General features: G+C 35.0%; 2 protein-coding genes and 1 pseudogene across 2 annotated transcripts; 1 reads left to right on the top strand and 2 right to left on the bottom strand.

Moving 5' to 3' along the window:
* Window positions 1–266: 266 nt before the first annotated feature.
* LOC115424014 (immunoglobulin lambda-1 light chain-like) lies at window positions 267–2629 on the bottom strand. The gene is made up of 4 exons (XM_030141078.1): window positions 2512–2629; window positions 2092–2418; window positions 1642–1674; window positions 267–770 (listed from the first exon to the last, which is right to left on the bottom strand). Exons 1-4 carry the CDS (start codon window positions 2549–2551, stop codon window positions 442–444), a joined length of 729 nt encoding a protein of 242 aa, XP_029996938.1. The 5' UTR covers window positions 2552–2629; the 3' UTR covers window positions 267–441.
* A 5406-nt stretch (window positions 2630–8035) lies between these two features.
* On the top strand, window positions 8036–10383 carry LOC115424018 (immunoglobulin lambda-1 light chain-like). The gene is made up of 4 exons (XM_030141089.1): window positions 8036–8144; window positions 8225–8547; window positions 8967–9000; window positions 9871–10383. The coding sequence occupies exons 1-4, from the start codon at window positions 8105–8107 to the stop codon at window positions 10197–10199; spliced, it is 726 nt and encodes a 241-aa protein (XP_029996949.1). The 5' UTR covers window positions 8036–8104; the 3' UTR covers window positions 10200–10383.
* An 851-nt stretch (window positions 10384–11234) lies between these two features.
* Window positions 11235–13665, bottom strand: LOC115424189 (immunoglobulin lambda-1 light chain-like; annotated as a pseudogene).
* Window positions 13666–13903: the final 238 nt, after the last annotated feature.

Below are 13903 nucleotides of genomic sequence, written 5' to 3'. Positions count from 1 at the left end.
TTGACCCCTTCATTTACATGAAGTTATTTGTAATGAGTGGAGACCTGCAGGTGCATTCTGGGAAGGAAGGCGAGTAGAGACATGATGTTTCACTGATGGAGGATGAGACATCAGTTTCATTGTCTGTTTATTCAAACATCTCTTAATGATTCATGTAATTTTAAACAGCATAAACATATTAAGAATTTAGGAAACATGTCATTTATGTTGTGACTGTCTGTATATAACAGTGTTATTTTCATGGGAAAAAATAAATACAAAACAAGTTGAATGAAAGCAGTTTTATTGAATGCATCATTTTATACAAAGAATGGAAATATCTCCATCTGTTCCAACATTGATTGTAAGCATGCAGACACATGTTGTGTATCATCTAAACCTTGTTCAGACCACACAGCTCAAACAGTGCACAAGCAGGTTTCAGATGGTGCTTCTGGTCCTCTACTGTTGCTCAGTGGGACACGCTGACTTGTTGATGTGTTTCTCTGAAGTGTGGGAGCCCACAGACACTTTACATGTGTAAACCTGATCTGTGTTCCAGTCTGACGTCTGGATGGACAGGTAGCTGCTGATTTGGAAAGTCTGGTCTGGTTGCTGAACAGCGGTGCTGGTAGAGATCCCAGTGCTCAGCGGACTCCCAGCAGACAACCAGGTCACATGTGCAAAAGGCCCAGACTGACTGGACAGACAGACCAGAGTGGCTTTGTTGGACTGGAGCTCAGCAGCGGACGGAGGGAAGACTGTCAGGACAGGAGGAGGGACGCTGGAGCCTGAAAATACACCCACCACACCAACATACATCATACATGAACAACAATGACATGTACGGAAAACATAAAGGAACCAGGAGACAAACATCAACAGGATGATGGTTGTGTTTACTTATTTGAACTCACTGGTGTTTATTGAACAGATAAGTTTATTCATGATTATTTCCTGTATTTGTACATTTACATGCCTCATATATTTATTTTACTTGTACAAACCAGATTTAATTAAATTACTTTTTTTAACGTTTGAACAAATATAAATAATCGGTGAATTTCATTTGATTTCAATATTAGACAAAAAGACCTTTATAAACATTTTACTCTATAAATTCACACTTTTGTGTCTATTTTCATGTCCCCAGTAAAAAGGATTAATTTAAACATTACAATTTCTTTATATCACTACAGACTTTCTGTATAGGTAATAGTGCCTAAAACATATGTTCAATCACCTCATACATAATGTAGTGAATTTAAAACATATAATAATGATTTGGAATCAGTCTTAGTAGAATAATGTAAATTAACATCATAATAAAATTTGGCAGATATTTTTACTGAATTAAAAAAACTTGTTATGAATTGTGAAAATTAAACATAACTTTTAAAATGTCTTTAATCCAAAAGCAATAATGAATAGGAAAAACTCTTGTTAATTAATGAATGTGAAATTATAGAAGTACATGTTATGAAATGAATTGTGGAAAATGTTTCTTGTATTGAAAACTCAACATAGATGCAAAAGTATAAACTTATCATTAACATATTATTAAATATATTGAAAATATAGATATTTCTTGTTCTAATACATTAGAAATAAAAGCATTATATAAAATCTCTATGATTTAGTTGTGATTTTAAAGGTACTTACTTGTCACAGTCAGCTTGGTGCCTGGTCCGAATACCACAGTGATTCAGTTTGTGTACACGCTCGTACAAAAACCTCCTGAAACTGAAACATCCTTTAAAGACAAACTTTCACTCAAAACATCTCATTTCTGTGTTTCCTGTGTGTTTATGATCCATAACACTGATCCACATGAGGACTGACTGTGAATATTTCACAGTTTGTTTGAATTTAACTCTTATGTTTAATGACCATTGAATTCAGTGTGATTGTAGTGACACTGGTCTGCATATGTTCATCATTCAGGAAGTCCAGGAAAGTTCATTAAATTGCCAGCTTTTACCTTTGTTTTCAATATTTGAGATTACTGTCTTTAATTTACAGCAGGCTTGGTGGTTAATTTTCATTGTAATTTCTATAAACCTCAGTTACGTTGTCACTGAGGTTTTTGTCATGGTGTGATTCACTGTGATATGTCTACCTTAGCAGCATTGTCCCATTTCTCACAGAAATACTGAGCAGTGTCTCCTACCTCTGCACGTTTAATGATAAATTGGTACTCCATATTTGATACAGATTTAGAGTTAAATCGATCAGAGGAGAATCCTGTTCCATAAGTGGGTGAACTGTGACTATGATAAAAGTACAGAACAAACTGAGGAGCTTCACCAGGAACCTGTTTATACCAGACGATATTTTGAGTATCTAATCTGTCCATTTTACAGGTGAGAACAACCTTTTGTCCTGCAGAAACTGTGTGGACAGCAGGCGTCTGTGTCAGGACTGTTACTGCATCAACATCTGTCAACAAACACAAAAAGAAATGGATGAGAAATCATGAAATCTTCCTACTTCAAAATATGTGTGAATGACAGAAGCAGGAGAATATCTTACATGTTAGAGCAGTGATGAGAGTGCAGAGGGTCACCAGCATGTTGTCAGTGTGTGGAGTAAACGTCCTTTACTGTCCAGATGAGACGACAACAGAGATGTGAGGAGAACAGAGACTGAAGTTTATAAAGAGACTGAGGAGGAGGAGGAGGAGGAGGAGGAGGAGGAGGAGGAGGAGGAGGAGGAGGAGGAGGAGGAGTTTCACTATTCAATACACATTTTATACATAAATGATATTCTTCTGTTTCATAGTAAATACATTTTGCTTCTTTCTCTTCTTCAATTTCTTTCTTTTTTTTTTATGAACATACATTAGAACGCACACATCACTTTCAAAAGGATTTATTTAATATTAGACAATATTTACCTCAGGAGCACAGATGAGTTTATAACACACTGAAGGCAAGGCAAGTTTATTTGTATCGCACATTTCAGCAACAAGGCAAATGAAGGTGCTTCACGCAGGACATTGAAATACAACGACAAGGGAAAAAGAAACACATTTAAAACATTATAAAACAAACATGTAAAAGGTGATTAAAAACAGCAAGTAAGAAAACAACACATAAAACCCACAAATATAAAAACACACACATATTAAAGTAAGAGTTGCAGTGCAGAGTTTCAAAAGAGAATATATGATTTAAAAAGTCAATATCAAATCAAGTTAAATATTATTTATATAGCGCCAAATCATAACAAAAGTTATCTCATGACGCTTTACATATCGAGTTGGTCAAAACCAGACTCTTAGCCAATTTACAGAAACCATCAGAATCCTCCAGGAGCAAACAATAGTGAGTGGTGACAGTGGAAGGAAAAACTTCCCTTTAACAGCAGAAACCTGGAGCAGAGCCAGACTGAGGAGGATGGACGACTGCCTTGACCAGTTGGGGTTAAAGAGAGAGAGTAAAGGAAGAGAAAAAGAGAGAGCAATAGAGATAGAGAGAGACTGGGGGAGAGGGGGAGAAGGGGGGAGGTAGGGTAGACACATGGATGCAGTTGATGCACAGAAAACTGAACTAGAACTGACAAAAGTAGATCAGCTGGTGTTAGAATAAGTACTAGAAACCACAACAAAGGTCCACGACTGTTAATACTACTACTGCAAATACAAGTACTAACAGTGGATATACTACTACTACAAATACAAGTCCTAACAGTGGATATACTACTATTACAAATACAAGTACTAACAGTGGATATACTACTACTACAAATACAAGTCCTAACAGTGGATATACTACTATTACAAATACAAGTACTAACAGTGGATATACTACTACTGCAAATACAAGTACTAACAGTGGATATACTACTACTGCAAATACAAGTACTAACAGTGGATATACTACTACTGCAAATACAAGTACTGACAGTGGATGTACTACTACTACAAATACAAGTACTAACAGTGGATATACTACTACTACTGCAAATACAAGTACTAACAGTGGATATACTACTACTACAAATACAAGTACTAACAGTGGATATACTACTACTACAAATACAAGTACTAACAGTGGATATACTACTATTACAAATACAAGTACTAACAGTGGATATACTACTATTGCAAATACAAATACTAACAGTGGATATACTACTACTGCAAATACAAGTACTAACAGTGGATATACTACTACTACAAATACAAGTACTAACAGTGGATATACTACTATTACAAATACAAGTACTAACAGTGGATATACTACTACTACAAATACAAGTACTAACAGTGGATATACTACTACTACAAATACAAGTACTAACAGTGGATATACTACTACTACAAATACAAGTCCTAACAGTGGATATACTACTACTACAAATACAAGTACTAACAGTGGATATACTACTACTACAAATACAAGTACAAACAGTGGATATACTACTACTACAAATACAAGTACTGACAGTGCATATACTACTACTACAAATACAAGTACTAACAGTGGATATACTACTACTACAAATACAAGTACTAACAGTGGATATACTACTACTACAAATACAAGTACTGACAGTGGATAGACTACTACTACAAATACAAGTACTAACAATGGATAGACTACTACTACAAATACAAGTACTAACAGTGGATAGACTACTACTACAAATACAAGTACTAACAGTGGATATACTACTACTACAAATACAAGTACTAACAGTGGATATACTACTACTACTACAAATACAAGTACTAACAGTGGATATACTACTACTACAAATACAAGTACTAACAGTGGATATATTACTACTACAAATACAAGTACTAACAGTGGATATACTACTACTACAAATGCAAGTACTAACAGTCGATATACTACTACTACAAATACAAGTACTAACAGTGGATATACTACTACTATAAATACAAGTACTAACAGTGGATATACTACTACTACAAATACAAGTACTAACAGTGGATATACTAATACTACAAATGCAAGTACTAACAGTGGATATACTACTACGACAAATACAAGTACTGACAGTGGATATACTACTACTACAAATACAAGTACTGACAGTGGATAAACTACTACTACAAATACAAGTACTGACAGTGGATATACTACTACTACAAATACAAGTACTGACAGTGGATATACTACTACTACAAATACAAGTACTAACAGTGGATATACTACTACTACAAATACAAGTACTAACAATGGATATACTACTACTACAAATACAAGTACTAACAGTGGATATACTACTACTACAACTACAAGTACTAACACTGGAAATACTACTACGACAAATACAAGTACTAACAGTGGATATACTACTACTACAAATACAAGTACTGACAGCGGATATACTACTACTACAAATACAAGTACTAACAGTGGATATACTACTGCTACAAATACAGGTACTAACAGTGGATATACTACTACTACAAATACAAGTACTAACAGTGGATATACTACTACTACAAATACAAGTACTAACAGTGGATATACTACTGTTACAAATACAAGTACTAACAGTGGATATACTACTACTACAACTACAAGTACTAACACTGGAAATACTACTACGACAAATACAAGTACTAACAGTGGATATACTACTACTACAAATACAAGTACTGACAGTGGATATACTACTACTACAAATACAAGTACTAACAGTGGATATACTACTGCTACAAATACAAGTACTAACAGTGGATATACTACTACTACAAATACAAGTACTAACAGTGGATATACTACTACTACAAATACAAGTACTAACAGTGGATATACTACTGTTACAAATACAAGTACTAACAGTGGATATACTACTACTACAAATACAGGTACTAACAGTGGATATACTACTACTACTACAAATACAAGTACTAACAGTGGATATACTACTACTACAAATGCAAGTACTAACAGTGGATATACTACTACTATAAATACAAGTACTAACAGTGGATATACTACTACTACAAATACAAGTACTAACAGTGGATATACTACTACTATAAATACAAGTACTAACAGTGGATATACTAATACTACAAATGCAAGTACTAACAGTGGATATACTACTACTACTACAAATACAAGTACTAACAGTGGATATACTACTACGACAAATACAAGTACTGACAGTGGATAAACTACTACTACAAATACAAGTACTGACAGTGGATATACTACTACGACAAATACAAGTACTGACAGTGGATATACTACTACTACAAATACAAGTACTAACAGTGGATATACTACTACTACAAATACAAGTACTAACGATGGATATACTACTACTACAAATACAAGTACTAACAGTGGATATACTACTACTACAACTACAAGTACTAACACTGGAAATACTACTACGACAAATACAAGTACTAACAGTGGATATACTACTACTACAAATACAAGTACTGACAGTGGATATACTACTACTACAAATACAAGTACTAACAGTGGATATACTACTACTACAAATACAAGTACTAACAGTGGATATACTACTGTTACAAATACAAGTACTAACAGTGGATATACTACTACTACAAATACAAGTGCTAACAGTGGATATACTACTACTACAAATACAGGTACTAACAGTGGATATACTACTACTACTACAAATACAAGTACTAACAGTGGATATACTACTACTACAAATGCAAGTACTAACAGTGGATATACTACTACTATAAATACAAGTACTAACAGTGGATTTACTACTACTACAAATACAAGTACTAACAGTGGATATACTAATACTACAAATGCAAGTACTAACAGTGGATATACTACTACTACTACAAATACAAGTACTAACAGTGGATATACTACCACGCCAAATACAAGTACTAACAGTGGATATACTACTATTACAACAGTTAGTAAAAACAATAGAAACCTCTACCATCTATGGAATTATATAATAAACACTATCATAACTATATAGATAAGCGAGTGATGACGATGAAGGCAGGAGAGAGGCAGGACCACAGCAGCAGGTGTTGGAAAAAAAAAGCCTTTTAGTCAAAGGCAGCAGTGAACAGGTGAGAGTTTAACCTTGACTTAAAAGAACTCAGACTCTCAGCAGACCTGATATTTTCTGGTAGTTTGTTCCAGATGTACGGAGATTAGAAACTGAATGCTAATTCTCCATGTTTAATTCTGACTTTTGGAACACAGAGCAGACCTGCACCAGATGACCTGAGTGGTCTGGATGGTTCATACTGAACTAGAAGGTCTCTGATGTATTTTGGGCCTGAACCATTCAGTGCTTTACATGCTAGTAAGAGAATTTTAAAGTCTATTGTCTGAGAGACAGGGAGCCAGTGTAGAGACCTCAGAACTGGACTGATGTGGTCCACTCTCTTGGTCTTAGTGAGGACTGGAGCAGCAGCATTCTGGATCAGCTGCAGTCATCTGACTGACTCTTTAGGCAGACCAGAGAAGATACTGTTACAGTAGTCAACTCGACTAAAGATAAATGCATGGACAAGGTTTTTAAGGTCCTGCTTCCACATCAGTCCTTTAATCCTAGAAATATTCTTGATGTGGTAGTAAGCTGACTTTGTAACTGGTTGTACTGAAGTAGATTAAAAAAGAAATTAACCTCCTAAGACCCAGGAAATGTCAGCAAAGTACAAGTTTTTTTGTGTGTAATATTAAATAAGTGCCTATATTGAAAACATCATAATGCAACAGTTTTTTCAGATGCAGTTTTATAAAATTTTTATGGAATGTCCTTTGTGGTGGACAGTTTTCTTTTCTTTTCTATTCTTTTCTATTTTTTTCTTTCCTTTTTTTTCTATAAAATTTTGAAACTCTTGTCCACAAATGTGGACAGAAAACCCATAGCTGGGTCTTAGGAGGATATACAAGAGGAAGCAGCAAAATATAAAGGATTTACAATGAAACAGAAGAATATCATTTATGTATAAAATGTGTTATGAATAGTGAAACTCCTCCTCCTCCTCCTCCTCCTCCTCCTCCTCCTCCTCCTCCTCCTCCTCCTCAGTCTCTTTATAAACTTCAGTCTCTGTTCTCCTCACATCTCTGTTGTCGTCTCATCTGGACAGTAAAGGACGTTTACTCCACACACTGACAACATGCTGGTGACCCTCTGCACTCTCATCACTGCTCTAACATGTAAGATATTCTCCTGCTTCTGTCATTCACATATATTAAATATGAACCTTTCATTCATGTATTTTTCTATTATTTGACAGATGCTGATGCAGTGAAAGTGCTGACTCAGACGCCTGCTGTCCACACAGTTTCTCCAGGACAAGAAGTTGTTCTGAAATGTAACGTTCAGACAGATTATGACTATGTCAGCTGGTATAAACAGGTTCCTGGTGAAGCTCCTCAGTTTGTTCTTAAATTTTATCATAGTCACAGTTCACCCGGCTATGGAACAGGATTCTCCTCTGATCGATTTGACTCTAAAACTACATCAAACATCGATTACCAGCTGATCATTAAACGTGCAGAGGCAGGAGACTCTGCTCAGTATTTCTGTGGGACATGGAATAGTTCTCCTTATGCAGCTGTATCACAGTGAATCACACCATGACAAAAACCTCAGAGAAAGAGTCAATACAGTTTGGAGCAATTAAGAAAAAAAAGGGAAAAAGCTAACCTTCCACAGATTAAGAAAAGATACTTCAAACATTGAAAATGAAAGTAACAATTAACAATTTAATGAACTCTCCTGGACTTTCTGAATGATGAACATATGCAGACCAGTGTCACTACAATCACACTGAATTCAATGGTCATTAAACATAAGAGTTAAATTCAAACAAACTGTGAAATATTCACAGTCAGTCCTCATGTGGATCAGTGTTATGGATCATAAACACTCAGGAAACACAGAAATGAGATGTTTTGAGTGAAAGTTTGTCTTTAAAGGATGTTTCAGTTTCAGGAGGTTTTTGTACGAGCGTGTACACAAACTGAATCACTGTGGTATTCGGACCAGGCACCAAGCTGAGTGTGACAAGTAAGTACCTTTAAAATCACAACTAAATCACAGAGATTTTATCTTTTTTTGTCTGTAATGTATTAGACAAAAATATCTATACATTTTGAATATATTTAATACCATGTTTTTGATAAGTTTTTACTTTTAAGTCTATGTTGTGTTGTCAGTACAAGAAACATTTTTCACAATTCATTTCATAACATGTACTTTTATAATTTCATATTCATTAATTAATAACAATTTTTCCTCTTCATTATTGCTTTTGGATTAAAGACCTTTAAATGTTATGTTTGTTAATTTTCACAATTTCTACCAATTTTTTTTTAATTCCGTAAAAATATCTGCCAAATTTTCTTATGATGTTAATTTACATTATTCTACTAAAACTTATTCCAAATCATTATATGTTTTAAATTCATGACATGTATGAGGGGATTGAACACATGTTTTTAGTTTTAGTCACTATAACCTGTACAGAATACTGGTACTGATATAAAGAAATTGTAATGTTTATATTAATCCTTTTTATTGGGGATATGAAAATAGACACAAAAGTGTGAATTTATAGAGTAAAATGTTTACAAAGGTCTTTTTGTCTAATGCTGAAATTAAATGAAACTCACAGATTATATTTCTTTAAATGTTAAGAAAAAAGTTGTATAATTACATCTGGTTTGTACTAGTAAAATAAATATATGAGGCAAATAAATGTACAAACAAAGGAAATAATCATGAATAAACTTATCTGTTCAATAAACACCAGTGAGTTCAAATAAGTAAACACAACCATCATCCTGTTGATGTTTGTCTCCTGGTTCCTTTATGTTTTCCGTACATGTCATTGTTGTTCATGTATGATGTATGTTGGTGTGGTGGGTGTATTTTCAGGCTCCAGCGTCCCTCCTCCTGTCCTGACAGTCTTCCCTCCGTCCGCTGCTGAGCTCCAGTCCAACAAAGCCACTCTGGTCTGTCTGTCCAGTCAGTCTGGGCCTTTTGCACATGTGACCTGGTTGTCTGCTGGGAGTCCGCTGAGCACTGGGATCTCTACCAGCACCGCTGTTCAGCAACCAGACCAGACTTTCCAAATCAGCAGCTACCTGTCCATCCAGACGTCAGACTGGAACACAGATCAGGTTTACACATGTAAAGTGTCTGTGGGCTCCCACACTTCAGAGAAACACATCAACAAGTCAGCGTGTCCCACTGAGCAACAGTAGAGGACCAGAAGCACCATCTGAAACCTGCTTGTGCACTGTTTGAGCTGTGTGGTCTGAACAAGGTTTAGATGATACACAACATGTGTCTGCATGCTTACAATCAATGTTGGAACAGTTAGATGGAGATACTGGATCAGCTTTGCAATCGCTACATTTTCAATCCAATAAAATCTTTGTGATCAAATATAATTTGAGTTTGTTTTTATAAAGTGAGTAAATGAAATCCATCTCATTTCCTGAAATTTAAATAATCTAATAAAATATGAATTATAGATAGTCAAAGGATCTCACATTTCAGAATCACAACAATAAAAACACTAAAGAAAAGTGATTGATGTAACTTGAATCCAAGTCAGTTCAAATGAACTGTATGAAATGAAACTGTATTTTCATCCTTCATCAGTGAAGCGTCTCCTCTCTGCTCCGCCCTCTCTTCTTTCCCAGGATGCACCTGCACGACTGACTTTATATTTAACTCTATGTAAATGAACTGCATTTAAATATTATGTGTCTGATCTTTGGACAGAGAATAAACTGTCATTAGGTGATTTATCTCTTATATTATATGTATGAAATAAAATAACATTTACAGAACCAAAACTTCAAGAGAATCTGATCTGGGTTGATTATAAAACACTGTTAAATCATATTTTTTCATCTAATCTGGTTCAGTGTAAAGTTCTCAAACCAACGAGTCATTGAGATCACAAATGCACAATGATTTGACAGAACAAGTAGCATTACCTTTTCATTCATAAAGAGTTGACCTTTGACCCCTTCATTTACATGAAGTTATGAGTAATGAGTGGAGACCTGCAGGTGCATTCTGGGAAGGAAGGCGAGTAGAGACGTGATGTTTCACTGATGGAGGATGAGACATCAGTTTCATTTACTGATTATTCAAACATCTCTTGATGATTCATTTAATTTTAAACGGAATAAAAATATTAAGAATTTAGGAAACATGTCATTTATGTCGTGACTGTCTGTATATAACAGTGTTATTTTCATGGGAACAAATAAATTCAAAACAAGTTGAATCAAAGCAGTTTTATTGAATGCATCATTTTATACAAAGAATGGAAATCTCTCCATCTGTTCCAACATTGATTGTAAGCATGCAGACACATGTTGTGTATCATCTAAACCTTGTTCAGACCACACAGCTCAAACAGTGCACAAGCAGGTTTCAGATGGTGCTTCTGCTCCTCTACTGTTGCTCAGTGGGACACGCTGACTTGTTGATGTGTTTCTCTGAAGTGTGGGAGCCCACAGACACTTTACATGTGTAAACCTGATCTGTGTTCCAGTCTGACGTCTGGATGGACAGGTAGCTGCTGATTTGGAAAGTCTGGTCTGGTTGCTGAACAGCGGTGCTGGTAGAGATCCCAGTGCTCAGCGGACTCCCAGCAGACAACCAGGTCACATGTGCAAAAGGCCCAGACTGACTGGACAGACAGACCAGAGTGGCTTTGTTGGACTGGAGCTCAGCAGCGGACGGAGGGAAGACTGTCAGGACAGGAGGAGGGACGCTGGAGCCTGAAAATACACCCACCACACCAACATACATCATACATGAACAACAATGACATGTACGGAAAACATAAAGGAACCAGGAGACAAACATCAACAGGATGATGGTTGTGTTTACTTATTTCAACTCACTGGTGTTTATTGAACAAATAAGTTTATTCATGATCATTTCCTTTGTTTGTGCATTAACATGACTCACATATTTGCTTTAACTGCACAAATTACATTTACTTATTTACTCATATAATCGCAATTTTGTATGTTTAAACAGAAAAACAATATTCAGTGATTTTTATGTTTCTACCAAGAGATAAAAAGACACAAATAAATATTTCACTCTTCATCAATGAACCAGAATGTGAGAGTGAATGAATAATGGATCAATAATGTAAAGCGCTTTGGGTGTCTAGAAAAGTGCTATATTAAAAAAATGTAATTTGTTTGTATTTTCATATTCCCAATCAAAAAGTTTTGTTATAAATATAATCATTACTTTATATCAGTACCAGTATTCTCTTGAGGTTAAAAACAGTAAAAAGATGTTATCAATCACCTCATACATTATGCCAAGAATTTAAATAATATATAATATAGAAATCATAAATCACATATAATAATGATTCGGAATAAGTTTTGGTATAATATCAACTAACGTCATAATAAATCTTAATAGATGGTTTTCAGGTTTTAAAAAAATTATTATACATTGTGAAACATTATGAACATAAGTGTGAAAATATGTTAAATCCAAAAAACATATTTCTGAGTAAAAAAAATCTAATTAAATGATGTCTATGAAATTACTAATGGTATATGTTATAAAAATGAACTGAGGAAAATTAATCTTGTAAGAAAAACGCAACATTAAAGTAAATGTACAAACATATCATAGTATTAAATACAATCATAATGCAGATATTTTCTCCTCCAATGCCTCAGAGATAGAAAATCTCTGTGATTTAGTTGTGATTTTAAAGGTACTTACTTGTCACAGTCAGCTTGGTGCCTGGTCCGAACACCACAGTGATTCAGTTTGTGTACACACTCGTACAAAAACCTCCTGAAACTGAAACCTCCTTTAAAGACAAACTCTCACTCAAAACATCTCATTTCTGTGTTTCCTGTGTGTTTATGATCCATAACACTGATCCACATGAGGACTGACTGTGAATATTTGACAGTTTGTTTGAATTTAACTCTTATGTTTAATGACCATTGAATTCAGTGTGATTGTAGTGACACTGGTCTGCATATGTTCATCATTCAGAAAGTCCAGGAAAGTTCATTAAATTGTTAGCTGTTACTTTCATTTTCAATATTTGAATTTAGTTTTCTAAATTTATGGAAAGTTCATTGTTTAGTTTTATCATAATTCCTTCAAACTGTATTGACTCTGTCTCTGAGGTTTTTGTCATGGTGTGATTCACTGTGATACAGCTGCATTAGCAGAACCATCCCATGCCCCACAGAAATACTGAGCAGAGTCTCCTGCCTCTTCACGTTTAATGATAAACTGGTAATCAATGTTTGATGTAGTTTTAGAGTTAAATCGATCAGAGGAGAATCCTGTTCCATAGGTGGGTGAACTGTGGCTATGATAAAATTTTAGAACATACTGAGGAGCTTCACCAGGAACCTGTTTATACCAGTAGATATAGCCAGAATCTGTCTGAACGTTACATTTCAGAACAACTTCTTGTCCTGCAGAAACTGTGTGGACAGCAGGCGTCTGAGTCAGGACTCTCAGTGCATCAGCATCTGTCAAATAATAGAAAAATACATGAATGAAAGGTTGATATTTGATAATATGTGTGAATGACAGAAGCAGGAGAATATCTTACATGTTAGAGCAGTGATGAGAGTGCAGAGGGTCACCAGCATGTTGTCAGTGTGTGGAGTAAACATCCTTTACTGTCCAGATGAGACGACAACAGAGATGTGAGGAGAACAGAGACTGAAGTTTATAAAGAGACTGAGGAGGAGGAGGAGTTACAACTATCATGAATAACTTACTTGACTTAAATCACTTTTTACAAATCCATAGCTGAAGTTTCATCCTTTTAACTTCAGTCTTTTATACTGAACTAGCTGTTTGTATATGTTTAATATATTTTTCTAGTAGTTTTATCTGTCTTTGTACTATTCGCTGTAAGTTTTGATATGTTTCTTTG

This window comes from Sphaeramia orbicularis, chromosome 8 (genome assembly GCF_902148855.1).
Source record: "Sphaeramia orbicularis chromosome 8, fSphaOr1.1, whole genome shotgun sequence".
Lineage (NCBI taxonomy): Eukaryota > Metazoa > Chordata > Actinopteri > Kurtiformes > Apogonidae > Sphaeramia > Sphaeramia orbicularis.
Note: the sequence above shows the minus strand (reverse complement) of the source record. Positions and strands in the feature narration are given on the sequence as shown.